The sequence below is a fragment of the Erythrolamprus reginae genome, chromosome 1 (genome assembly GCF_031021105.1).
Source record: "Erythrolamprus reginae isolate rEryReg1 chromosome 1, rEryReg1.hap1, whole genome shotgun sequence".
Classification (NCBI taxonomy): Eukaryota; Metazoa; Chordata; class Lepidosauria; order Squamata; family Dipsadidae; genus Erythrolamprus; species Erythrolamprus reginae.
Window position 1 is genome coordinate 51,994,209 of NC_091950.1, and position 27,684 is coordinate 52,021,892.

Sequence of the window (27,684 nt, forward strand, 5' to 3'; positions counted from 1 at the left end):
AGCCTGGCTGGCCCGGAAGATCGTAGCGCGCGTTGGCTGCAGCGGCGGCGACATTGCTGCCGGCTTGGCTTCGCTCGCCGCTGCAGCCAATGCGCGCTACGATCTTCCGGGCCAGCCAGGCTCAGCGGATCAAGCCCGGCTCCTCTCGGCCCAGCATCCCGGGCCAAGCGGCTGCCTTCCGTGACTGAGCCTGGCTGGCCCGGAAGATCGTAGCACGCGTTGGCTGCAGCGGCGGTGACATTGCTGCCGGCTTGGCTTCGCTCGCTCGCCGCTGAGGATCCGAAGATTGGGGGGCGGCGCGGCTCTTTTAAAACATCGCCGCCGACATGGGGGGCTTGCTAGCACCCCCCCAAACCCGGGTTGGGGTTCGGGGGGGTGCTAGCGAGCCCCCCATGTCGGTGGCGATGTTTTAAAAGAGCCGCGCCGCCCCCCAATCTTCGGCTTTTCGCTAGCGCTGCGGAAGTTTAAAACACCATCTGCACATGCGCAGATGGTGTTTTTACTTCCGCAGCGCTACTTCGCGAAAACCCGCTCGTTGCGGGGGGTCCTGGAACGGAACCCTCGCAACGAGCGGGGGATCACTGTATATCCTATTATATCTGGTTTAGAATATGAATAGAAGTCCTTAACCCACATGATGATTAAAGTTAATCAATGAGATTTCAATTATATAATTCAAGTTAAATTGTTCTGGGAGTTTAGAATTCAAATTCAAACCTACAGTAACCTGCCACACCCCAGACTTCACAACTGTTGAGAAGAAGAAAAAAAAATCTGGATAGTGGATGTGACAAGGTCTGGAAGCAGGAAAGGAGAAGAGAAAGAGAGAAGATTAAAAAATGCAAATAGCATGATTGTGGCAAGAGAAAGCAAAGACAGTACCAATAATAATAGGTGCCTTGGGTGCAACCCTAAAACAATTTGCCCAAACAACTGGAGCACCATCTGAACACCACTGACATTGACAAAATCACCATTGGTCATTTGCAAAAGGCAGCTTTCCTCGGAATAGCTTACATCCCATGACAATAGAAACATAGAAACATAGAAGTCTGACGGCAGAAAAAGACCTCATGGTCCATCTAGTCTGCCCTTATACTATTTTCTGTATTTTATCTTAGGATGGATATATGTTTATCCCAGGCATGTTTAAATTCAGTTACTGTGGATTTATCTACCACATCTGCTGGAAGTTTGTTCCAAGGATCTACTACTCTTTCAGTAAAATAATATTTTCTCATGTTGCTTTTGATCTTTCCCCCAACTAACTTCAGATTGTGTCCCCTTGAAATACAAACAATACTTTTAACAACGTCAAACATCTGCACCTGCCTATGCCAAGCCCTTGGGAAGAACTTGATAGGTGGATAAAAATGCCCAATAAGTTTTAACATCTGGCTAACCATGCTGTTAAACACTGCAGCTTGTGAAGGTGGGGTATCACATGGGCACACTGAAGCATTACCATCCCGCTTGCCCTATGAACATACAGTGTTCCCTCAATTTCTGTGGGGGATGCGTTCCGAGACCGCCCGCGAAAGTCGAATTTCCGCGAAGTAGAGATGCGGAAGTAAACACACTATTTTTGGCTATGAACAGTATCACAAGCCTTCCCTTACCACTTTAAACCCCTAAATTACAATTTCCCATTCCCTTAGCAATCATTTAGATTATTATTTCAAAGTTTATTAAAAAAAATATTTATTAAAGGTGGACGAAAGTTTGGCGATGACATATGATGTCATTGTGCGGGGAAAACCGTGGTATAGGGGAAAAAACCGTGAAGTATTTTTTAATTACTATTTTTGAAAAACTCTAGTATAGACTTTTCGCAAAGTTTGAACCCGCGAAAATCGAGGGAACACTGTATATCTTTCCCCAAAAATTTTTTAAAGTCACAGCACAAACCCGTGCTATGTTGTAAGTGTTTCTATTCAAAAACTTCTTCTTGACTGCATATAACTCCTGCATCCTCTTGGTGGGAACAATTGTGCCTTCCGATCTCTGCATGGGAGCATTCCAGGAGGGTCTTCTCATCTCCTATGCACTGAACATCATCAAGTAAAATCGAAAGTGAATGTCCCTCCCCAAACTCTGCTTTCTTGGTGGCCCGGTTTACAAAAGCATAACCCAACTGGCGACAAACTACGGCAGCTGCTTTAGAAGTCCACAAATCATCACACACGGTGCCCCACTCGCCATTGATAAAAATTTCAACCCTTCCTCGGTCTCTCTCCCTCTTGTGCTGCCATTCATGAGTCGGACTGCACCATTCTGTGGCTGTCGTGAAACACTGGTAGGCCTATTTTTCCTTCTTCGATGCGGTCTCCTCCCAGGCCTTCCTCCTTTCCGGGGCTTTGAAGGTTTGGGTTTTGGTGCTATAGTAGTCATCTGCCATCCGTCCTGATTCCTAAGCAGAGTCAAGAGTTGTTCCATCCAGTCTGGAGTTGTGCCTTGTGGAGACTCTGTCGTTACTTTACTCCTTGCTGGTGCACTGGTTGTTGCTTTTATCTTACGATCCTGTGCGGGCATTTTCATTATCAGTTCTAGCAAAGAATAACAAAGACAAATATTTTTAACAGGTCCTTTGTTATGTTGCAAAGAATTCAAAGATAGATGAAGATCATTGCAGGAGTGAAAAAAGCCAAAGACCTTACTTTATTAGTGGAGAAAGCCAAGAAGCGAAAAGAACCATAAGAAACAACTTATCCTAACTAATCCTATTTATCCTAATTTATCCTAAACTTTTTTCACTCAACACCCTTTTATAATTCTCTGTTCTCTATGACCTAATCCAGCTAATACATGATGCTGTAATTCATAAACATGCCAACATATTATAGATAATGCTGCAGGTATATGATAACTTCGCTGCAGAAGCTCAACGTTCCTATATGGAGAAGAGAGAACTAGCAGCCAAAGAGTCTTTCTCTTAAATATTTCTGCAATCCTGAAATCCTGGTTTTTGAAGGCATTTGTGAGTACCTGTCAACGCTGAAAACTAATGACTTGAATGTATTACCTTATGCTGGACACTCGTTATTAACTGTATTGATAATGGTGGACTTCTGGCAGTCAGACTGACATTCCTATGATTTCATTGCTGTTTCCAGCACGTTTCTTTGTAAATAGACAAATAAACATAGTGGCTTTGCTTTTGAGTCTTCATAGGGGATTAATTACTGATAATTAACCCAGCCGGACAGAACAGGTGCTAGGAACTGGAACACAGAATTGTCCTTCTGTTCCTACAATGTCAATTCTGTTTTCAGTGCATAATGAAGGGGTTTCCTGTTCTCTGGACTACCAAAAGTAAACCCTTTAAAGCCCCCCCCCCCCCCCCCCCACCACCAAAATCATGATAACAAATTGGAGTTGCTCATGGTAATAAACTGCATATGCCAAGCTGGCTTTAATGAAACTCTCTTTCAGTTTTTGTACTGCATGCATAAACATATATCCATCCTAAGATAAAATACAGGAAATAGTATAAGGGCAGATTAGAAGGACCATGAGGTCTTTTTCTGCAGTCAATCTCCTATGTTTCTATGCCCAAATCTATGTTGCCAGTCAATCGGCTCACTTTCTTGAAAGCAAAAAGATTCACTTTTTTCATTAATCAGAATATTAGCTACATTTGTTCCTTACATGAACACATTGTTTAGCCTCAGAATTTCCCAAGGTTAATACTCAATAATATGTATCTCCACTACTCACTTTCCTTTGGAGCAAATTTAATGAGCCTGCCTTTCACTTTGACTGGCAAAGGGTCAACATGGCATTTTCCAGGTGGTGCTCTCCTGGTAAGAGAATAACATACAGAGTATCATAAACATAAACAACAACAAAGAACCTACATTAATGCGGCTGCGAGAGCCATCGTGGGGCTCCCTAGATTCGCCCACGTTTCTGCAACACTCGGTGGCCTACGTTGGCTGCTGATCAGTTTCCGGTCACAATTCAAAGTGTTTGTAATGACCTTTAAAGCCCTACATGGCAGTGGACCAGAATACCTCCGGAACCGCCTTCTACCGCACGAATCCCAGCGGCCGATAATGTCCCACAGAGTTGGCCTTCTCCGTGCCCCGTCGACCAAACAATGTCATTTGGCGGGCCCCAGGGGAAGAGCCTTCTCTGTGGCGGCCCCAGCCCTCTGGAATCAACTCCCCCCAGATATTAGAACAGCCCCCACCCTCCTTGTCTTTCGCAAAATACTTAAGACCCACCTATATCGCCAGGCATGGGGGAACTAAGACATCCTCCCCCAGGCTTTTATATTTTATGTTTGGTATGTATGTGCTGTATGGTTTTAATTGCTGGGGTTTTATATATGTTTTTTAATATTGGATTTGTTTTACTGCTATATTGTTTTATTATTGTTGTGAGTCGCCCCGGGTCTTCGGAGAGGGGCGGCATACAAGTCCAATAAATTATTATTATTATTATTATTATTATTATTATTATTATTATTATTATTATTATGATTAATAATGGCCAAGTAGCAAGAGGTGGGCTGATAAGGTGGAACGGTGACGTGTGCTCGGCCCCGTGGCTCTGAGTGCTAGCAGAGTCCAGCACAATTCGGCTATTGCACCTGGGCAGGCGCACCTGTGTGTCTGCGTGCAATTTCGGTACCTGCCCAGGTGCAGTAGCAGAATTGTGCTGGACTCTGCTAGCACTCAGAGCCACGGGGCCGAGCACACATCACCGTTCCACCTTAGTAGCCCACCTCTGCAAGTAGCCATTGCCAATGGAGGAAGATCATTGTTGGAAGTACTGTGATAAGTCAAAAAGTTGACAGTTTAACGATGATGAGAAAGACTCATACTCAGTAAATAAGGCCACATTCTCCTTCACGTCAGCATTTACTTGTTTCTGAGCAAAAACATTCCGAGTCTTACCGTGATGTGTCAACTATTTTGTAAACGACTCCACTTGGAGCGGTGGCACTTGGTATTCTAGTTGACATGAAATAAAGTTCCCCTTTAGGAAACAAAAACAAAAATGACACAAATTGTTTATACACATTCCTTTGGCAAAGAAAATAATCTGACATCACAAAAAAGCTACAGAAGCCAATCTTTAAGGCAAGGCAGAGATTTCTGACATGTTACTCAGATTTTTCATTTAAAATCAGGCTGACACATGCCTGGATTTTGAATACACTGAGTTATCTGTTGAGGTTCATGGGTGGGAATCCACTAGGACAGTGATGGCAAACCTTTTTTTGGCTTGGGTGCCAAAAGGGTGTGCGCCTGCATGCTAGTACACAACTCCCATACACTGCCACTTTGTGCATGCAAACAGGTTTTACTGAAGCATCTGGACTCCTGAAGTCTGTGGGGGAAATGGCCAAACATGCCAAGTGGAAGTTCAAATGTCTGGTTGGGGTTTGTTAGCATATAGCAGTGATGGCAAACCTATGGCACGGGTGCCACAGGTGGCACATGGAGCCATATCTGTTGGCACACGAGCCGTTGCCCTAGCTCAGCTCCAACATGAATGTGTGTGCCGGCCAGCTGATTTTTGACTCGCACAGAGGCTCTGGGAGGGAGTTTTTGGCTTCCAGAGAGCCCCCGGGGAGATGGGGAGGGCGTTTTTATCCTCCCTCGGCTCCAGGGAAGCCTTTGGAGCCTGGGGAGGGAGAAATACGAGCCTGCTGGGCCCATCAGAAGTTGGGGAACCGGCCATTTCCTGCTTGCAGGGGGTCTCCGAGAGGTGAGGGAAGGTGTTTTTGCCCTCCCCCAGGCATTGAATTATGGGTGTGGGCACTTGTGCATGCGCGATAGCACCCACCCACACTCTTTCGGCACCTGGGGGGAAAAAGGTTTGACATCACTGGCATATAGCATGGAAAAAGGGGATAGAATGTTGAGAGAGAGCTAATTTGCATATTGATATGTAAATCAGTGTTTGGCAGTTGGAAAATAGAATTCTTGTGCACTCGCCACTCCCTGTGCTGGCCGTGGCTACCCACTCACCCTGGCTACAGAATTTCACTCGATCTTATTTTTGAAGTACAGCTTCTATCAGGAGCACATGCTAGGGCTTATTTTTGGGTTGGGTCTTATTTTGGGGAAAACACAGTGTGTGTGTGTGTGTGTGTGTGTGTGTGTGTCTAATCTTAAAATCTGTGTAGATTTGCACAGAAATCCAAAGGAATTAATTTGCTATCAGGCTTATTTTTTGCCTGGGACGTTTTCAAAATTTCAATTGTACCTATGCCCCAAAGTTGGAAATTCACGTTATGTGTTAGTCATTTGAACTCTATAATTCTATGCTTTTCCCATGCTTGAGAACAGTATGTATGTATGTATGTATGTATCTATCTATCTATCTATCTATCTATCTATCTATCTATCTATCTATCTATCTATCTATCTATCTATCTATCTATCTATGCATGTGTGTGTGTATTTAATTAATTAATTAATTAATTAATTGTTTTTTTAAATGCCGCCCTTCTCCTTAGACTCAGGGCGTCTTACAACATGTTAGCAGTAGCACTTTTTAACAGAGCCAGCATATTTTGCCCCCACAATCTGGGTCCTCATTTTACCCACCTCGGAAGGATGGAAGGCTGAGTCAATCTTGAGCCGGTGATGAGATCTGAACCGCTGACCTGCAGATCTAGCAGTCAGCTTTAGTGGCCTGCAGTCCTGCACTTTACCCACTGCGCCACCTCGGCCACATATTTAAAGAATCATGTTATTACCTGCCTCATCTTCAGCAAAAGAGATGATGTATTGATAATAGTTATTGATAAGTCCAGGAAACATGCATGTTTGGCCTGTTCCCATGCATAGTTCATTGTACTCCCATTCCCCAGTTTTGTGATTCTCTTTCAAGGACATGAGACGCCTGAAAGATGAATAGGGAAGAAAACCACATTAATTGGTAGGAAAGAAATCAAGCAGAACAGCTTTTAACTATCCTACTCCAATTCAGAGTAATACATAAAAGTTAGTAGCTTGCTGAGCAAAGACAGAACTAAATCAATCCCTTAGCCAGATTCCTTTTCAACTGAGGTACGATTAACACCATTTATTTACATATAGAACAAGGTAAAAATTAAAGTATAGCTAAAGTTAGACTTTATTCTAAAAGAGTAAAAATGTAATTAATATTTAATTTTTCATCTTAGAAGGCTTACAGTTCTAAGACTTAATCTTATTTGTACCTTAACTGTAAGTGCTAGAAACTGAATTTAGAAACATAAAGGTTATTATTATTATTATTATTATTATTATTATTATTTATTAGATTTGCATGCCGCCCCTCTCTGTAGACTCGGGACAGCTGTTCACTTTAACAAGCACATCTGTTATACTGTAGCACTTTTAAAATAGTTGCAGACAAATCCCGTAAGTATATACCAATTCTTACTAAACACAGGGAATTTCCATTTACCAATCATTTGAAGTTAAGACTGTGCTGGAAAAGTAGACTTATGTCTGGTCCTGGAAGTTGTGGCCATTGCAGCATCTCTGCAATGTTGCTATTGTGATTTGAGCCATGGTGGGGCAGTGGTTAGGAAGCAGTATGGCAGGCCAAATCACTGCTCATTCCATGAGTTCTGAATGGCTCAAAGTTGACTCAGCCTTCCAAGGTCAGAAAAATGAGAACCCAGATTGTTTGGGGCAATATGCTACCATTGTAAACTATTTAGAGAGGTGCCGTGGCCCCGTCAGATTCTGAATCTGAGGAGGAAGATGAACAGCTAACAGAGAGCGGGAGAGTGGCTGAATTGGCTATGGAGGGAACTGGGGAAGGGCAGAACAGAGGAGAGGTAGAACAAGGGAGAGGGGGTTCAGATGAAGACCAAGGCCAACCCTCTCCTCATCCTATGGCATGCAGGGAAGAATGGAGACAAGAGCAACTTGGGTTGCTTGGCTTATGAGGGAGGAAAGGGCCCTGATTACTTTCACAAGGCACACCTGGGGATGGAGTTTAAAGGAGAGTCGAATGAGAAGCACGGTTGTCATGGAAAACACTGAGTTTATCTCGTGTATGTAATGCTATTTAAAAGGGATATCCAGTTTCTGAATAGTGGCATTTTACTACGAGGTATTTAGTGGTGCATTTTTATTGGTGGTTCACTAATGGTTCTCCAATTGTTAATATTTATACTGATGTAGAGTCATATAGCAGGGACATAACATGATGGACACATAAACTGCAGTAGAGTAGCAATGGATGGCATTCTGCTAAATGCCAGGAAGAAGCTTATCAGCAAAGCTTAAAGCCGCCTTAAATACTGTAACACATCTAATTCATTGTTTACCTAATATAGCTAGCCTAGTGTCACTTACCCACTCATAAAATCACCAAATATGTAGAGCCCATTCAAGTTTGGAGACTCGCAACCTCGATAGACATAACCTCCTGTAACTGATTTCCCCATTTTGTGGGGATAAGCATATATTGGAAGGACATCATCTGCAGAAGGGGAAAAGGTAGGATCACACATATAGCATGCAAAGGAACCATTTTTATAATCAAGTATAAACCTGTTATAGATATCAGCTATAAAAGAGAGCAAAATAATCATTGAAATATTTCCACCCCTACATTATTTATTTCAATTAGTCAAACCCCATAATTACCTAAAGAGGAGTTGATGCAAAGTTTTTTGTCGTAACAGCTGAATCCTTCTCTTGCTCTCCAGCCATAATTTCTCCCTTTCTCTACAATGTCAATTTCTTCAAATTTATTCTGCCCTACATCACCACAGAAAAGCCTCCCTTTCCCTCGCTTTGTATTGGGATCGCCCCTATCAAAAGAACAACGCCACATATTCCTTGCCCCATAAGCATAGACTTCAGGTCGGGCTTTTGATTCATTGATGAAGGGATTGTCAGGGGGGATTTGATAAAGAGGTCCAACATCATTGTTTTCCACGTTGATTCTGAGTACTTTGCCTAGCAGTGTTGACCTGTTGAACACAAATAAAGAGCTAGCAACAGTGTAAGAAAGAGTTTCATTCGTTAGAAACATAGAAACATAGAAGACTGACGGCAGAAAAAGACCTCATGGTCCATCTAGTTCGCCCTTATACTATTTCCTGTATTTCATCTTACAATGGATATATGTTTATCCCAGGCATGTTTAAATTCAGTTACTGTGGATTTATCTACCACGTCTGCTGGAAGTTTGTTCCAAGGATCTTTTATTTCAGTGAAATAATATTTTCTCACGTTGCTTTTGATCTTTCCCCCAACTAACTTCAGATTGTGTTCCCTTGTTCTTGTGTTCACTTTCCTATTAAAAACACTTCCCTCCAGAACCTTATTTAACCCTTTAACATTTATGCAAAACATTTAGATTCTTCCCATTTTTCATTTCATAAAATTTTTCCCATTCTTATTCAAGGTTTTCAGAAGAAATTGGTTAAAAAAATTGGGGATGAAGGGGTTTTTATGCACTTAGTTGTATTATTTAAGTTGCATTTTCAATCTAGATAAATCAGGGATTGGCATTTTTTGGTAACCAAGGAGCACACTTCACATTTTTTGAAGCAGCAACTTTGCAAATGATAGCATCTGATAATTTGATATAAGGCAGAAATGAACCATAGGGAATACAGTACATTCTTCTGACGGAGTATAGTAAACACATTAGTAAAGATATTCTTTATTTTCTAAGAGATGGAAGTTTAAATTCACGATGCCTACTTCTCAACACCTCCTGGCAACCTTAAAATAAGGGCAAAGAAAAAAGTACAAAACTGCTTTGGGGACAAATGTCTTGCCCTTTCTGCTATTTTTCTTCCTCGGAAAACATCTGAAATTATATCTTCTCCATTAAATATTGTGAGAAGAAGAAGAAGAAGAAGAAGAAGAAGGAGGAGGAGGAGGAGGAGGAGGAGGAGGAGGAGGAGGAGGAGGAGGAGGAGGAGGAGGAGGAGGAGGAGAAGAAGAAGAAGAAGAAGAAGAAGAAGAAGAAGAAGAAGAAGAAGAAGAAGAAGAAGAAGAAGAAGGGAAAAACATTTCGGAACTAAACCAAGGTAATTTTTTTGTGGGTGTAAATGTGCCTCTTTAAGACAATATTGACTCTTCGTGACAGCCTGGACTAATCCCTGCAGTTTTCTTGGCAAGGTTTTCAGAAGTGGTTTGCCATGGCTTCCTTCCTAGAGTTGAGGGAAAGTGACTGGCTGAAAGTCACCCAACTGTATGTGTCAAAGGCTGAATTGATAGTTAAGAGCTAAAAGTTATTGCCACTGATTGAATTATCCAAGCACTAGCAAAGCAAATTCAGTTCGGAGCATTAGCAAATTTAGTATTTGGATTTTAGATATAACATACCTTAAGGCACAATAGGTTTTGAACTTCTTTTGAGAAATCTACAGAGCATAATCTACTTGTGTGCTCATAAATCTACTTACATTTTTCCAAGGATTGTGAAATAACTCACTAAGTATTTATTGATAAATTTCTAAACCACTTGTAAAATCTCAGCTTTAAAAATCATTATAAAATGTAGTAGTGTCTGAGTCTAAATATCAGCTTCTATGTCTGCTGATTGGCACTAAACCTTTTGGGAGAATGTGGAACATGATTTGTTCAACTGTTTTATTGCGATTGCCAATATCTGCAAAAATATTTGAAACATGAAATACTAGAAATGGTGACATTAAGAACACAGATCTATGGCTTTAAACCAAACTAAATTATCTGAACATAATTTATCTGAAATTGGCCAATAAATTTTCATTCTGATTTAAGCTAATTTCTATGTGCCTGTTTTTTATATATATCGGGACTGTTTTATGAATTTATTAATTTTAAATTGTAATTAGATTGGTGGGCATTGGATTTGTTATTATGTACTGTTTTTTATTATTGTTGTGAGCCGCCCCGAGTTTGCGGAGAGGGGCGGCATATAAATCCAATAAATCTAATCTAAATCTAATCTATTAAATTATAGGACTTAGATGCACCCAACCTATTCTTGTCATCATGGAGACTATGAGATCACTAGGAGCCAACACTGATTTGATGATATATAATAACCAACCAACCCTTGATACAACCTTATATTTTTTTGCAATGTATGCTAAGTTCCAATCTAAGAAAGCAGTAAAACATATTGCAGTATTGAGCCTACTTTCAAATCTATAAATGAAAATGGTGCAATTTATTTGTTCCCCCTTTTATGAAGTTGAATTTAAAATCCTACTTGTTTTGAGAATTTCCATATGTCCCAAAAGGATCACCAGCCATTCCTCCATCGCCTGTGAAGATATAAAGATAACCATCATCTCCAAACAGCAGTTCTCCTCCATTGTGATTGGAAGCTGGCTCTTCTATCTCCAGAATTATCCTGAGAGTATAAAAGAAGCACAAATCTTATTATACAAGCAATACAGCGAAACTATAACAAAACCAAGTTTTCAAAACTGCCTGACTATCTGAATTTAATTTAAATTAAGTACTGTATACCCATATTTGTACATTCCTACTTTGAGCTTGGTGCAAATCAGTCCAGTGCTGGCTTTTGTTTTATTTTACTAAAGACCTAATCTAGACTACCTTTAAAATTCTTGCAAAAATAAAGTAAGTATAATAAGTTTTCTGAAATGGCTTTGTTAATGGCTTTGTTGTTATTTATTTGGCTTATACGTGGCTACCAAATTATAAAGACTTTGAATGCAGGAGGCATTAAAAAGATAAGTAATAATGTAGGGAAGTTCATTTAAAAAAAAACATTTCAGCTATCAATATCACATGGCAGGATAATACAACTCCTTGTCTGGTGGCCTGCTTTTCAATACCTTTCAAAAGCAGATTATGGAAGAATCCAAACAGACTCCGGTGAAGAGATATAATTTTCACGAAGATGATTTTAAAAACTGTGATGGGAAATGCTATACAGTGGTACCTCTAGATACGAGCTGCTCCACATGCGAGTATTCCAAGTTACGAGCCGCAACGCGAGCAAAATTTCTGTTCGACACCCAATCTCAAATTCGGGATATGAGCCGAGCTTCAGGATGCTACCGCTAGTTGGCGCATCGCCTCTCTGACCCAGAATCCCCTTGCTTCCAGTTATCTCGGCCATTCGCACATATTAGCGCACAAAACAAAGTTTTATACCATTTAACTATGGAATTGTTGTTTTGTTTATGTTTATGATAGTTTAAGAAAGTGTTGTTTACGTAGCCTACAGTACACAGTCGCACTCGTCTGTCACCAAGGTAAGGTTAATGTACCGTGTTTTATACATTTTCTTATTGTTTTTTGTACATTTCTCTTTTCATTTTTTACTTTATTGTTTATTTATATGTGTTGCATGTACATTTATTAATTAAAAACATGTCTTTTTCATAATTTAGGCTAACTTTGGAACTTTTTTGAGGGCTGGAACCAATTAGAATTATTTACATTAATTTAAACTCGTATGTCGAGGTACCACTGTATATTCCACACGTATCAAGTTCTCAGAGAACAATGAAACACTTTAGACTTTATACTAAATGCACACCTACCACTTGTATATAGTTAATTAGAAGGTAACTCTGATTATAATCAATGTTGAGAGACATATAGGATTGAACTTAATTTTAATGCCTGCTTCCCCCCCCCACCATTTAAGCAGTCTCTAAGACTATATGCTCAATGCTAGAAACCTGAGCGTAAACTGCACAGCATCTGTCTTACACAGTGACTTTTTGCCATGTGCCTATACAGACAACATGAATTGAAATGTTCTGTTGAAATGTACTGTCCAATCCTGGATTAGTCACTTGGAATCTTTGCAAATGACACCTTTGCTATTGTTTAAATATTAAGAAAGCAAGTTAATACTTATCCATTTGGGCCTTCCAACAAACAAAAATATTGAATTGTTCCAGGTTATGTAGAGTGTGTAATCTTCCTTCAACAATGGTTTAAAATCCAAAAAAAAGCTGTGCCACTTCTTTCAGTCAGTCAATATAGTTAGAATACTCAATACAGTTCTTGTTGCCAAGGAATAGCTAGCTGGACCAGAGCAACACTGGGAGAATTTATAGAAGTCCATGCAGCAATACTTTGGGGGGAACTTCAAATCATTCAATTTGGAGTACTTCACTTATTGTCTCATCTCACCATTTTTTTAACCTGTCCCCTTTTATAATGAATCAGGCTACTAGTCTATCTAATCCACTATTATCTATTCTAACTATCAGAATTCTCAATAGTTCAGACAAACAATTAGAACCGTAATATCAGCATGGGGAGTATTTACTAGACTCTGCTGTCTCTTTCATTTCTTTGGGAATTCATTCAACACTTGTTGCCTTTGGTACAAATAATCTAGGTTTGCCTTCCATAAATATGTGATTTCCAGAAAAGCTGGTCCTCATTTCCCTCATTTGATGGCAATAGATTGGAAAGGAAAATAGCTCCAAATTCTGAACCCGTATTAACAAAATTACATGTTGTAATAAAGTTACTTGCGGAAATCCTCTGGATTACTAGCAAATGTGATTCAATAGGGAAAGGCTCTTTCTTTAGAGTAAGAAGTAAATAAATAAAATTTCTATGAGGGATTTTTAAAAATATTTTCCAATATTTATCTTATTGCCTAAGATTGTACTTTGATAATGGCTGGCTAATAAATATTCTTCAATAAATGATATTTTATTTATTTATTTATTTATTTATTAGATTTGTATGCCGCCCCTCTCCGTAGACTCGGGGCAGCTCACAACACAATAAAAACAGTTCCTGACAAATCTAATAATTTACAATTTAAAATTTAAAATAGTTTAAAAAACCCATTTTTAAGCAGACATACCTACAAACATACCATACATAAATTATATAGGCCCGGGGGAGATATCTCAGTTCCCCCATGCCTGACAACAAAGGTGGGTTTTAAGGAGTTTGCGAAAGGCAAGGAGGGTAGGGGCAGTTCTAATCTCTGGGGGGAGTTGGTTCCAGAGAGTCGGGGCCGCCACAGAGAAGGCTCTTCCCCTGGGGCCCGCCAACCGACATTGTTTAGTTGACGGGACCCGGAGAAGGCCCACTCTGTGGGACCTAATCGGTCGCTGGGATTCGTGCAGTAGAAGGCGGTCTCGGAGATATTATCATATGCTACTCAGATTAGAGGTAAAATGAATTCCAAAAGCCACCTAAGAAACAGATGGACTTAATACTGTATATATTTGCCATTGAATATCTTAAATACATTGGACAGGTAAAGAAGCATACCTTTCAGAACCATGGTCCACTGAATTCATGTCACCAGGAGAAATTCTGAACTCACTGATTCGGATTCGCTCTTCATATTGAACTTCAACTGAATAGTAGATATATACCTTACCATTAAATTTGAATTTAGGATGGAAGGCAATGCCTAGAAATCCTCTCTCATCCCCTTCCCAGGGTGAGGTCAGTACAGCTTCACTGATGTTCAGAAATGGTTTTTCAAGCCGTGAGAGATCAGGAAGGTAGGTCCAGACCAAACCAATTTGTTCAGCAATGAAGAATCGGTGAGTTCCGTCACTTGCATGGACCATAGCAACAGGATTCCTAAGCCCATTAGCAATTTCAACTAAGCATAACTGCAGACATCCTTCTGAATCTGCAGTCACTAGCCCAAGGTCCTGATTAAGGTGCTCATTAGTTAAGAGGTGAGGATAACAATAGTCTATGTCATCCAAGGACAAATAACGACAAAACTTAACCCTGTTAGTTTCCAGGGCCAGTAACTCTTTATCGGGAGTAAAGTAATGAAACATTGACCTACAATCTTGCCATACTTGTAGGCAGTAATCTTGGCATAGTCCAGGAACAGTTCTCTCTGGAGTAGAAGGGTCTTCAGCATCATACAGATGAGCAGCATAGGGAGAACACTCCTAAAAATAAAAGGGGATCTTGCATTAGTTGGTTTGGCTGCCCCCATGTGCTTCAGTAATAGAGCTGCCTTTGTTTTAAACAAAATAGATGAATGGAAGGTGCTTCTCATTACAGACCAGGAAAATGGGAAATGTTCATTCAACAGTATTGAAATAAAATGATGTGACTCTGGCTATAATACAATGAACCACATTTGTTCCTTTGGAGTCTCGGAAGGATAATTGCTCATTTAAATCTATTATAATGCAGCTATTTAGTAAGATTAAATCCAGTCTTTTTATAAGCTGGGCCAATCAGAAACCTGCCATATTACTGTATTTATCTATAGATAATTGAACCTGCAAAGGGCAGCAGAACCATTATTTAAATGTTGGAAGATTTAATAATGCAAGAAAGTTAAAACAATTACGATTATAGCACTGTATAGACAGCAACTATTTTATATTTTAGAAAGTTGCAGAATAAATATCAAAAAGACCTGTGAAAAAGAGTGTGAGGGACCAAAAAAGAAATCATAAACTGTTTCATTATTTCTAATATTTCCAGGTCACTGCGAAATAGTAGATGCCTAGAATAGTCTGCACCTTAAATTTCCTCTCTGTATCTGCAAAAATGATTATTTATTCATTCATTCATTCATTCATTTTCTATTCTGCCCTTTTCCTGAGACTCAGGGCAGCTTACAACATGTAGAAATCTAAATAAAATTACATTCTAAAATTCCCATAGTTAAAAATTAGACAACAGATTCATATGTCATCCATCTACATTCATTCATTGGGCGGAGCAAGATATCAAAATTACAATGGCCCTAAGCCTGCTGGATCTTTAAAACTTTACGGAAGGCAGGGAGAGTGGGGGCTGTACCAATCTCTGGGAAGAGATTGTTCCATAGGCCTGGGGCCACCAAAGAGAAGGCTCTTCCCCTAGGGCCTGCCAGACGACATTGTCTGGCTGAATTAGTTACTCCATTTTTTCACTGCACTTGTTTGCAATTAGATTTGAAGAACCGTTGAACTTACCTGAACGGTCTTCTCGATGCACTGCAAGGAGAGTCCAACGTGGGTAATTCTCCAGTCTCATTGGAGGGACTGAGTTTTAATTTAAATATTATGCAGGCACCGCCCCCTAGCCCACCAGTCATAAAAAAATGAAGGAGCAGTAAACTATAAACTTTTTATTAAATAACTCGAAGGCCAAAACCGACTAAAATAACTTGAATAATGTCAGGAAAACGCCCTTGGTCCACCAAACGGGTGGGTTTTGGACTCTCCTTGCAGTGCATCGAGAAGACCGTTCAGGTAAGTTCAACGGTTCTTCTCCAATGCACTTGCAAGGAGAGTCCAGCGTGGGATGTACCCAAGACATAATAAACGGGAGGGAAAATTAGGCCCAAGGGCGTTCAGGTGGAACACACCCTCTGCAACACCCTCCTCCCAAATGCTGCCTCTGCGGAAGCAAAAGCGTCAATCCGGTAATGCTTGATGAAGGTAGATGGAGCTGCCCACGTGGCTGCTCTACAAATATCTTCGATCGAAGCTTGTGTAGACCAGGCTGCCGAAGCTGCCGCACTGCGTGTTGAATGTCCTGTTATTCCCTGAGGAACAGCCTGTCCTGATGCTTTATAGGCCTCAGTGATGCAGACTCTTATCCAACGACTAATAGTTTGTGAAGACACTCTAGCGCCTTTTCCTTGCGAGGAAAAAGAGATAAATAACGCTTCCGATGTTCTGGAAGTCTGTGTTCTACGAATATAGATTTTGACCGCACGTCTCACATCCAATTTATGCCATCTGAGTTCAGATGGATGTGTGCCATGTGTACAGAAATCAGGCAATACTATTTCTTGAGTTCTATGGAAACCAGAGTTCACCTTGGGGATGAAGGAAGGGTCCAATCGAAGAACCACTCTATCCAGATGGAATAGACAGAGGTCAGGCCTCACTGATAGGGCCGACAACTCCGACACCCTTCTGGCCGAAGTAATAGCAACTAGAAAGGCCGTTTTTATGGATAAAAAATGCATCGGTACTGTCCTCAACGATTCGAAGGGTGGAGCTGTCAAGGCCTTAAGAACGAGCGGTAGGTCCCAAGAGGGGAACCTATGAACAGTAGCCGGTCTAATATTCGACGCTCCTTTTAAGAAATCCCGAATCCAAGGGTGTCGTGACAAAGGTCGGTAATAGTCGTGACTTAATATTGTAGACAACGCCGCCACTTGGCGTCGCAAGGTGTTTGGAGCCAATCCCTTATCCAATCCTGCCTGAAGGAAGGTTAGGACAGTTCCTGGCAAGGCTGATATAGGGTCGATCTTCTGGACTCCGCAGAAGGTGCAGAAGGCTGACCACGTCGACTGGTAAATTCGCCTCGTAGATGGTCTGCGCGCTGCCTGCATGGTAGCTATGACCGTGTCTGGGAGATGTAGCCGTCTCAGGCGGTCCCCCTCAAGTGCCACACGGTCAGGCTCCACCACTGAGGCTCCGGGTATGCAATGCATCCCTGGCTGAGGGCTACAAGATGGTCTGGGATTCTCCAATGTGGAGAGATTGACAGCTCCCTCAAGTCCGAGAACCAAGCCCATCGAGGCCAGAAGGGTGCTACTAGTAGTACCTCGGCTCGCTCCTGTATGATCTTTTGCAGAACCCTCTGTAGGATGCGAGTGGGTGGGAACGCATACAGGAGCCCCTCTGGCCAGGGGAGGTGCAACGCATCCACTCCCTCTGTACCCGGAGATGGAAACCTGGAAAAGAAGCGTGGCAGCTGTGTGTTGTGACACGTTGCAAAGAGGTCCAAGATCGGTGTGTTGAATCGAGTTGTCAGTGTCCTGAACACTCTGGGATCCAATTTCCACTCTGCCGGGTCCAGAGTCTTGCAGCTCAGCCAGTCCGCCCACACATTCTCTTGCCCTGATATGTGTTCGGCTGAGAGAGAAGCCAAATGGACTTCTGCCCATCTGAACAGAGATTCGGCCTCCTGCATCAGGCGTCTGGATCTCGTCCCCCCCTGGTGGTTTATATAAGAGCGGGCGGAGACATTGTCCGTTAGGATCAGGACATGGCTGCCCTGCACCAAGTGAGAAAAGCTGAGCAATGCCAGGGAAACTGCCTTCAATTCCAAGTAATTGATGTTGATGTCCCTCAAATCCTGAGGACTCCACAGACCTTGTGCCACGCTGGACGAAAGGTGAGCTCCCCACCCCGTCAGGCTGGCGTCCGTCGTTATAGTGACAAAGTCTTGTCCTCGAAACGGTGACCCCCTCTGAATGGCTGTTGAAGTCCAGCATCGCATGGATCTCCTGACCCCTGCCGGGAGAATCACCTGTGCCTTGGTATGGCTGGTCTTCCTCCTTTGGAAGGGTAGGAGGAACCATTGGAGTGGACAAAGGTGTAACCTGGCCCAAGGCACGACATCTATGCAAGAAACTAGCGTGCCCAAGATCTTGGACAGGAAGGCCAGTGAAGGTCTTGGCTGTGATCTCAATGTCTGGATCAGACCTCGGATATTGGTCTGTCTGTCCTGTGATAGGAATATCTGGCACAATTCCGTGTCTATGATGGTGCCCAGGTGAGCCAAGCGGGTCATGGGTGTTAAGTGGCTCTTGTCCCAGTTTATGGTAAACCCGTGTGTTCGTAGGGTGGTCAAGGTTAGTTGAAGATCTCGTTGTGCCTGGTCCCAGGACTTTGACAAAATCACAATGTCGTCGAGATATGCCATAAGGCGCACTGACCAGTGTCTTAAGGTGGCCGTAAGGACGTCCAATAGTTTGGTGAATGTCCTCGGTGCTGATGACAGGCCGAATGGCATTGCTCGATATTGGTAATGAGATCCGTTCACGTAAAACCGGAGGAATTGTCTGTGTTCCGGGAGTACCAGTACATGGAGGTAGGCCTCCTTGAGATCGATAGAAGTGAGCAGGTCCCCTGGGCGTATGGACTGTAGAATAGGCCTGAGGGAGTGCATTTTGAACTTTTGATAACGCACATACAGATTCAACCGTTTGAGATTTAAAATCAAACGGACCCCGCCCGAAGATTTGGGGACCAGGAAAATGACTGAATAGAAACCTTTTCCCCTCAGGTGTATGGGAACCTCCTCTATCGCTTCTATCTCCAGTAGGTGCTCTATTTCTTGGTGTAATAGTGCCCTCTTTTGTGGGTCTAGCACCTGAGGACATGGAAGGAATCTGTTTGGAGGTAAGCGAAGAAAATTTATCCTTAACCCCTGTGTTGCTGTGGCAACTGCCCAGGTGTCGAGGGATGCAGCCCTCCAGGTGTCGGCGAAGTACAGAAGCTTGCCCCCCAGAGGGTAGGAGACTGCAGAGTCATTTTGCTCGTTTGGATCCTTTGAAGTTTGATCCTCTGTATGGACGGCGTCCCTGCTGATAGGGTCTGCCTCGGTCCGCAAAGTACGGTCTGTCCTGACGGAAACCTCCCTGGTTGAAGGAGCCCTGGGGAAATGTCCTCGACCCCTGAGAGACGGTTGAGGAGGGCTCGGCACGAAATGTCTGCCTTCTATAGAACGGAGTGAACCGTCTTTCTCCTCTCCTGTTGGATCTTGGGAGTACTTTTTTCTTATCCTTATCCTCGATAAGGACTTTTTCAAGGGAATCCCCGAATAATTTTTCCCCCTGGAATCGTGCTGAGGCTAGGCGCCATTTTGATTTAACGTCCGCCTGCCAGCTTCGGAGCCAAATCAATCTGCGGGAGGACAGGGAGGATGCCAGTGCGTGGGATGCAAATTTGGCCGCATCCATTGTGGCATCCGCGGAAAATTCCGTAGCCGCCAACAGTTTATTTAAGTCCTGGCGGAGCTTGCCGTCCTCCTGGCTCACCCGTGATTGGATGTCCTGTATCCACAGGATAGTTGCCCTATTGAAGAACGAGGCCGCCGAAGCGGCTCGTAAAGCCCAGGCTGCCATCTGGTGTGTCTTCATCACTATATTTTCGGCTCTCTTATCCTCTGCCTTCAGCCCATCAGAGACCTCGGATGGAACCAGGGCGGTGGAGACTAAGCTTTGCCACAGGAGGGTCTATGGTTGGAGGTGTTAAAAGAGATTCCATCTCCTGATCGAAGGTATAGTATTTTCGATCAATCATAGAGGGCCCCTGAGCTGCTGCTGGTGTTTCCCAAGGCTTTTTAATGTTTTCAAGGAAAATATCAGAGGAGGGGATGATTTCTGGTTCTTTCTTTGGCACTGAAAGCAAGACCCCCGTTGAGGCCTGTGCAGTGGCATCCTTAGGCAGCTTCCCCTCTCCTGCCTCCTCAAAAACCAGCTTGGCCTTATTAAGCATAATTCTAAAAAGAGAGGGCTTGAAGAGACCTATAAGGCTCGGTGGCTCAGGTGGTTGTTCATCTCCCGACAACCCCTCGCCCTCTTCACTGTCCTCCTCTCTAAGAAACAGGTCCTCCTCCATTGATCCCTGGAAGGAAGCTGGAGCCGGAGCTGCCCACACATTCCTCTGCCTCTGTGGATCAGTGGGGCCTGTTGTTGTGCCCCTACTGTGATACCCTAGGCATAAACATTGCTGATTAAATCCTGGAGGTTCTGAGGCATGCTCTGCCACGTGTCAAATGAGCTCCTCAGACCCACAGCAGAAGGTGTGAAGGTGGCAGTGGGCTGGCTATACTGCGCTCCCGTGATGTTGGCCATGGGCTGGTTATACTGTCCTGCTGTTAATAGGGGGCGTTCTGGCGACCAATCCTGCTCCGTTGCCGAGCCTGCTACCCCAGCTATGCCAGTTAGGGGGGAGGCCGGGGGGGGGCGTAGGCCCCATAATAAGAGTAGACTGAGGCAGCGGAGCTGGTTGCTATCTCTGCGACAATTCCAATTGCCTCTCAAGCACTCGGATCCTCTTCTCAGCCTCTTTAAGGGAGGCACTCTGAGAGGATTTTGCCTTGTTCTTGTCAGAATGAGGCTTGTCCTTGGGGGTACCGGGCCTGATTGAAGTGGCCACCTCCTCCCCCGAGTGGGCTGAATTATCAGTCATCGTGATTACTTTCACTCATGGACTGTCCGGCAGAAGCAAGGCCCGGTCGATTACGCAGCCGAAAATCGCAAGACAGCAACTGCCTTCTCAGGGCGGCTGCGCGTTACCAGGCAGACCAGGGGGTGTGGCTCGGAGCCTTCCTCGCTCCTCTCACCCCCGGCAACATAGCTGTCTCTCGGCCGAATAACAATCATGGCCGCCGCACCGTTGTCATGACAACTAGCGGGAATCCAAACAGCCGCTCACGCCGTTTCCTTCTGAGGGCTGGCTAAGGACAACGTTTTGGCGTTTATGAGGGCCTCGTAGTCCCCAGCCACTCGTTCAAGGTCGCCTCTGTCTTTTTCTGCTCTGGTATGTTCGTCGGGCGGGGCAGGCCCCTCCCGACGTCAACCGCCTCCAAATCGCCGGGTGTGACCTCGGGGGTCGGGGACCCGGTCGCCCTGCTCAGAATTCCCCCCCCCCCCACGGCCGTTTTCCGAACGCCGATGGTGTGAGAGGAGGGGGGGGGCAGGGCGTGACAGGCAAGTGGACAGAACCCACGGAGGGCCTGGTCCACTGCTGCAAGGGAGGGAGCCAGTCTTCCAAAGAAACCTGCAAAAACAGTAAAAGAAAAGAAAAAGGTGAGAAGCATTAGTAACAAATTTAAACTACAAAAGCATTTAATCATAAAATACTACTAATATTTCTGTAGAGAAAACTCAAAAAGGTCCCTTTACTGCGACTGAGTTTTCATGACAGGTGGGCTAGGGGCGGTGCCTGCATAATATTTAAATTAAAACTCAGTCCCTCCAATGAGACTGGAGAATTACCCACGTTGGACTCTCCTTGCAAGTGCATTGGAGAATGTTGATATTCAAAATGAAAGTCTGTTGGCCATCTGTCTAGCCACACTGAGATAAAGCAGAGGGAGTAACAAGATAGTTGGGGAAAAAGCGAGTTGTTTTTTTACTTTATCCAAAACTTCAATAGGATGTTTCTATGTAATCTGATAATCCAACACATTTCTTCAACTGGTTCTAATACAGAGTTACCTAAAGCCCAGGGGTAATAGCTGCCTAGAATAACTTAGGAATATCCTCTTATTGTTCTCTTGTTCAATGGACAACTTTGCAAGTAATGTTGAAAAAGTGGTTTGGTTACTGCATACTTAATCCTCATAAAATTTTCCTATAACCACAAGAAAATGTCCATCTATTTATCTGTTTTCCATAGTGCAGTTACTCTTGTATTTATGAAAAGCAATGAAATGCTGCGACTCTGTCCCTTGATATTGGAAATACGGATATTTTCATTACACATTGGTAACAAAGCACAAGCATATGTGAGCTGCAAAGAACAAAACAGCCAGTAGATGGCAGCAAAATGATATTTGAAACAATTTTTTTGCTTACAACAACCTAGTGGTTGTTCACATTTTTGCAGCCCAGATATGTCAGCTCTAATTTTAGGGCCTATTTGCAAAGAGAAAACAACAAATCCTTGCCCCCACAAAAAATAAAAAAACACAAAGGAGGAGAATTTGGGTTTTTGGTTTACACATTTATGTTACAATTCTTTTTTTAAAAACAAAACCCTAACAGTTCAAATGCTTCTTCTCAAATATCTTTGCTTATGATAACCAAGTGAAAAAAAATCACATCTGGTTTACTATAACTTCTTCTTTTTAGTCACACTGTTGGTTGAAAAAGGTATAGAGCTGGGCTAGTTGAGGACAAGAAGCAAAAAAGAATCCAGCACAACATCTGATTTCACTTTAAACAATAGAGAGTTTCATTGACTCAATGACCACTTAGGTCAAAAGACCTCACTGACACTAGGCCCAGGAAAAGGTTTTTTTACTTTCAAAATTTTAGGTTGATTAATAAGATGAAAGATAAACTGTAATTGTACAAAATTCCATTTTTCTTACCCTTAAGATTTAAGTGAAAGCAGCTGAAATAGAAGAACTTGTGTTGTTAAAAGATGACTTGTTTATCTATTATGTATATTCATATACGTCTTTAAAAAACTGGTATAATTTTCCCTTAGTGGAAATCTACTGCTTTCAGTTCTCCTTTAGAAATGCTTTCTAAGCAAACTTCATTGCTATTACCAACATTTTAACTATACTGTACTGCTAAAAAAAAGGGGAACACTTAAACAACACAATATACAACTCCAAGTAAATCAAACTTCTATGAAATCAAACTGTCCACTTGGGAAGCAGCACTGATTAACAATCAATTTCACATGCCGTTGAGCACATTCAACTTTGTACAGAACAAAGTATTCAATGAGAATATTTCATTCATTCAGATCTAGGATGTGTTATTTGAGTGTTATTTTTTTGAGCAATATATATTGTTTCACCGTCCATGGTATATAGACTAATTCAGCTTAGGTAGTCTTTATCAGGTTATTTTGAATGGCTTTCCTCCTTAAGTTGTTTTCACTTTTAAAGACTTTGTGATACAGTATTTCAAATTTTAAGGCTTCCTAAATCTCAGCATTTTCTGAGTGGTTGCTCTTTTCACTCCCCTCAATCAGAAGACGGAAACACATAGTATGATATTGACCTAGTTTATAAAGTTGTGCTGAAAAATTTGTGACCCCTTTTGAATGTTCAATATTTCTGCACAGATATGATCTGAACCATGATCCATTCTCCACACAAGTTCTAAAATTAGAGAAAGAGAACAGAGTTAAACAAAAAATTCAAAAACATTATACTACTTCATACTTAATTATTGAGCAAAAAAAGCTAGATATTTGCTCTGTACTGGCAAGTCTGGACGAGTGTGTTTATGTGATTCATCTCAAACCATTTCTTTCTCTTAAAAAATTGGAATTAATAGAAGTATTGAATTACATACTTGGGATGGGAAAACTATTGCCTAAGGATACAGCCAGGAAAATATGCTACATGGTTCTAGGCCCTGTTCAATCCTGCATTTAAAAGGGCTAAGATTTATTACGGGACTGCCTTCTGCCACATGAAACCCAGTGACCGGTTAGGTCCCACAGAATTGGCCTTCTCCGGTTCCCGTTGGCCAGACAATGTCGTCTGGCAGGGCCTAGGGGAAGAGACTTATCAGTGGCGGCCCCAGCTCTCTGGAATCAGAGAGCATAACCAATCATATAATATAGCTAATAGGAGACTAAGTTGCCAATAGCATTTGAACAGAATTGGTTTGAAGCAAATTCAGAAAAGAGTAAGACAGTGAAACTTAAGCAAATACTTAAGAAAATGTCATTACAGAAAATGTCATTCTGTATTACTGTATTAATACAGTACCACTTTATAATGCCTTGGTAAGGCTACACTTGGAACATTGCATCCAGTTTTGGTCACCATGGTGAAAAGATTAAGACAGTGAAACGTCGGCAAATATTTAATGTGTTGTTTTATTAGATGTTATTATTACTATTATTTTTTATTACACTTATTTGATGAAAATGACATTGCTGAAAAAGCACTTGGAGAAAAGCGGCATAGTAAATCACCAGGCATAGTAGTCCTATAGAAATAGGAAGCACACAGCACATTCATTCAGACCTGTCCAATATACCTGGTGCTGGAGGAGAGTTCATGGCTTAAGAACAGACAACATGATTTTACTAATCTATGACAGAGATAAAAAGGCATCTGCATGACCTTGGTCCAGAAACTTTTACAAACAATGAGTACATGTATTATAAGGAAGATCTTCAAGGTGTCACTAATATTTACATCTGGGGTGATTAGAATATCAGTCTTCAATGTGTACAGTGGAAATCAAGTGGCACAACTTATACTGCAACGTTTTGGTCTTCATGATGTAAAAAAAAATGTTGAGACTCTAGAAAGAGTGCAGAGAAGAGCAACAAAGATTATTAGGGGACTGGAGGCTAAAATATATAAAGAATGCTTGATGGAATTGATTATGTTTAGTTTAATGAAAAGAAGGACAAGGAGTGACATGATAGCCCATTGCAACAACATCACCAAGAAGGCTTTAGGAGTTGTTAATCTAATCCTATGTAGTTTCCGCTCTGGCAATCTCACACTATTTACCAGAGCTTATAAAACTTTCGCCAGACCCATCCTACAATATAGCTCATCTGTTTGGAACCCATACAGCATTTCTGACATTAATACCCTCAAAAATGTCCAGAGATACTTCACCAGAAGAGCTCTTCACTCCTCTACCCGTAACAGAACACCCTACGAAACTAGACTTACAATCCTGGGTCTAGAAAGCTTAGAACTAAGGCACCTCAAACATGATTTAAGTATTGCCCATAAGCTCATATGCTGCAATGTCCTGCCTGTCAAAGACTACTTCAGCTTCAACCACCACAACACAAGAGCCCACAACAGATACAAGCTTAATATTAACCGCTCCAAACTTGACTGTAAAAAATACGACTTTATTAATCGAGTTGTCCAAGCGTGGAATTCACTACTGGACTCTGTAGTATAATAATAATAATAATAATAATAATAATAATAATAATAATAATAATAATTATTATTATTATTATTATTATTATTATTATTATTATTATTATTATTATTATTATTTATTAGATTTGTATGGCGCCCCTCTCCGAAGACATCCCATAACCCCAACACTTTACCCTTAGACTATCCATGGTTGACCTCACCAAGTTCCTAAGAGGTCAGTAAGGGGCGTACATAAGTGCACCAGAGTGCCTACCGTCCCCTGTTCTATTGTCTCTCCTATATCTCCTATATCTTCTCTTCTATACCTATATCTTTTTCTGCTATTCTCTCATAGTTATATTTCATTCCTTTATTTTCTCCTCTATTCCCCCTTTAATACATTCTACCTGATTATATCCTCTATAACCCTCATTGTGTATTATTGTGTATTGGACAAACAAACAAACAAACAAATAAATAAAAAAATAAAAATAAAATAGCAGTGTTCCGATATCTCATAGGTTGCCACAAAGAAGAAGGAGTCAAGCTATTCTCCAAAGCATTTGAGGGCAGGTCAAAAAGCTATGGGTGGAAACTAATCAAGGAGTGAAGCAATGTAGAACTAAGGAAAATTTTCCTGACAGAACAATTAATCAGTAGAACAACTTGCCTCCAGAAGTTGTGTATGCTCCAACACTGGAAGTTTTAAAGAAGAGACTGGATACTCAATCTCTTAAAGTGTCTGAAATGGTATAGACTAGCAAGGGGTTGGACTAGATGACCTCCAAGGTCCCTTCCAACCGTTATTCTATTCTACACGAGGTAGTAAATTATCTCTTTCACTCACGTAATAACAAACATTTTTGAACAAGGAATTTATCAGTGACTACTAGCCATCCTAAACAGCTATACAGAATCTCCAGATTACTGAAAGGTAAAAGGAGGGAAAGAATGCTGAGTTATGCTAAGGTAAACACCGCTGTGCTGAATAGTACCATGGTGTTCTTGGATATCCATTTTGATTCTTAACAGATCCAGTTCCCATTTAATGATTTCTTTAAACTAAAAATAGATAACTAGGAAACTGGCAGGAAAAAAAGAGGAACTACAAAAAAAAAAGTAGTGAACTGTTGTTGCATAATGTCTGGCCTAAATAGGGAAAAGGGGTATTACTTTCTGAAGGCCTTAGTACCTGATGAACTATATTAAAATTAAGGAATTTTAATATAGTTCATATATTAAAATGAACTATATTTTAGTTCATTTTAATATATGAACTATATTCATATATAGTTCATATATAGCAGCAGCAGAGATTCTAGTATATTATCTGTCTTACACAAGGTCACCTCCTTGATCTAGTCCAGTATTCTGATTGACAGCAAAGGTCTTTTTGACACTTTCTATTTCGAGCAGCCTTCAAATAAATGCTTTCAAGATAGCTGGCAGGACAACTCTCTCTCCTTTTGCTACTTGAGGAAACCTGGAACCGAAGTCCAACAAATCCCAAGGATAGCAGACTGAGGATGGAAGCCCAAAAGTTTCAACTATGCCTGACACTGAAGTTGGAAGAGGTCTTCTGCGGGGTAGAGAGACCAAATGAGGGGCCGTACCAACAAAAGTGAGATGGACAAGGGCAGTCTTGCCTGTGGAGCAAGATCAGCGCCAGCTCCATGCAAAGTGGCTGTGGCAAAAGAGAGAGAGCGGGAGAGAGAAATTGAGAGATTGAAAGATTGAGAAAGAGAGTTTGAAAGAGAAATTGAGAGAGACATTCACAGAGATTGAGAGAGAGATTCAGAGATTGAGAGACAGGGAGAACATTGAGACAGGGAGAGAGAAATTGAAAGACTAAGAGAGAGGGAGAGAGAGAGAGATTGCGAGACTGAGAGATTGAAAGATAGATTGAGAGAGAGAGAGACAAAGAGAGAGATGCAGCCGTGGTGGTCGCGCCCTCCCTCCGCTCACCTGGCACAGCAGGCTCTGCAGGTGGCTGGCGCAAGCGGTGTAGTTGGCTTGGCCAAAATGCTCGCTGATGCGATAGTAACGCTCCAACAGGGCAGCATCCCGCCCCGCGTCGCAGCAGCCGAAATTCGAGTACTGCGCGCAGAAAGTGAGCGGGCGAGGCGGCTTAAAAGGCGGCTTGAAATCCAGGCACTGCGGATGGCTCGACGCCAGCTCCGCCAACAGGGCCAGCAAGGCTGCCAGAGCCCAGGATCGGCGGCCGGGGCCCCTCGGCATGCTTCCTCGGGCTAGGGCAGGCGCAGTCCAGCCGTGTAGTTGCGGAGAACGAGCGAGCGGGAGCGCCCAGGCGCCGTCCGGACCATGATTCTCTTCCAGCTCAGGCTTCGGCCCGCCACCTCCGGTTGCGATTTTACCTCACGGCCTTTCCAGCGAAGTGGCGGATTTCTTCCCAGCGGACAAGTGGGGCTTAGATTTCCCTTTTCCCGCC

The 27,684-nt window shown here is 42.3% G+C and overlaps 1 protein-coding gene across 1 annotated transcript; it reads right to left on the minus strand.

Moving 5' to 3' along the window:
* Positions 1 to 604: 604 nt before the first annotated feature.
* On the minus strand, positions 605 to 27,662 carry HHIPL1 (HHIP like 1). The gene is given in 10 exon segments (XM_070733505.1): positions 605 to 2,233; positions 2,236 to 2,546; positions 3,718 to 3,800; positions 4,902 to 4,983; positions 6,716 to 6,861; positions 8,313 to 8,439; positions 8,607 to 8,935; positions 11,179 to 11,322; positions 14,196 to 14,842; positions 27,201 to 27,662. Coding segments are annotated over 10 exon segments (2,445 nt in total). The 5' UTR covers positions 27,474 to 27,662; the 3' UTR covers positions 605 to 1,930.
* Positions 27,663 to 27,684: the final 22 nt, after the last annotated feature.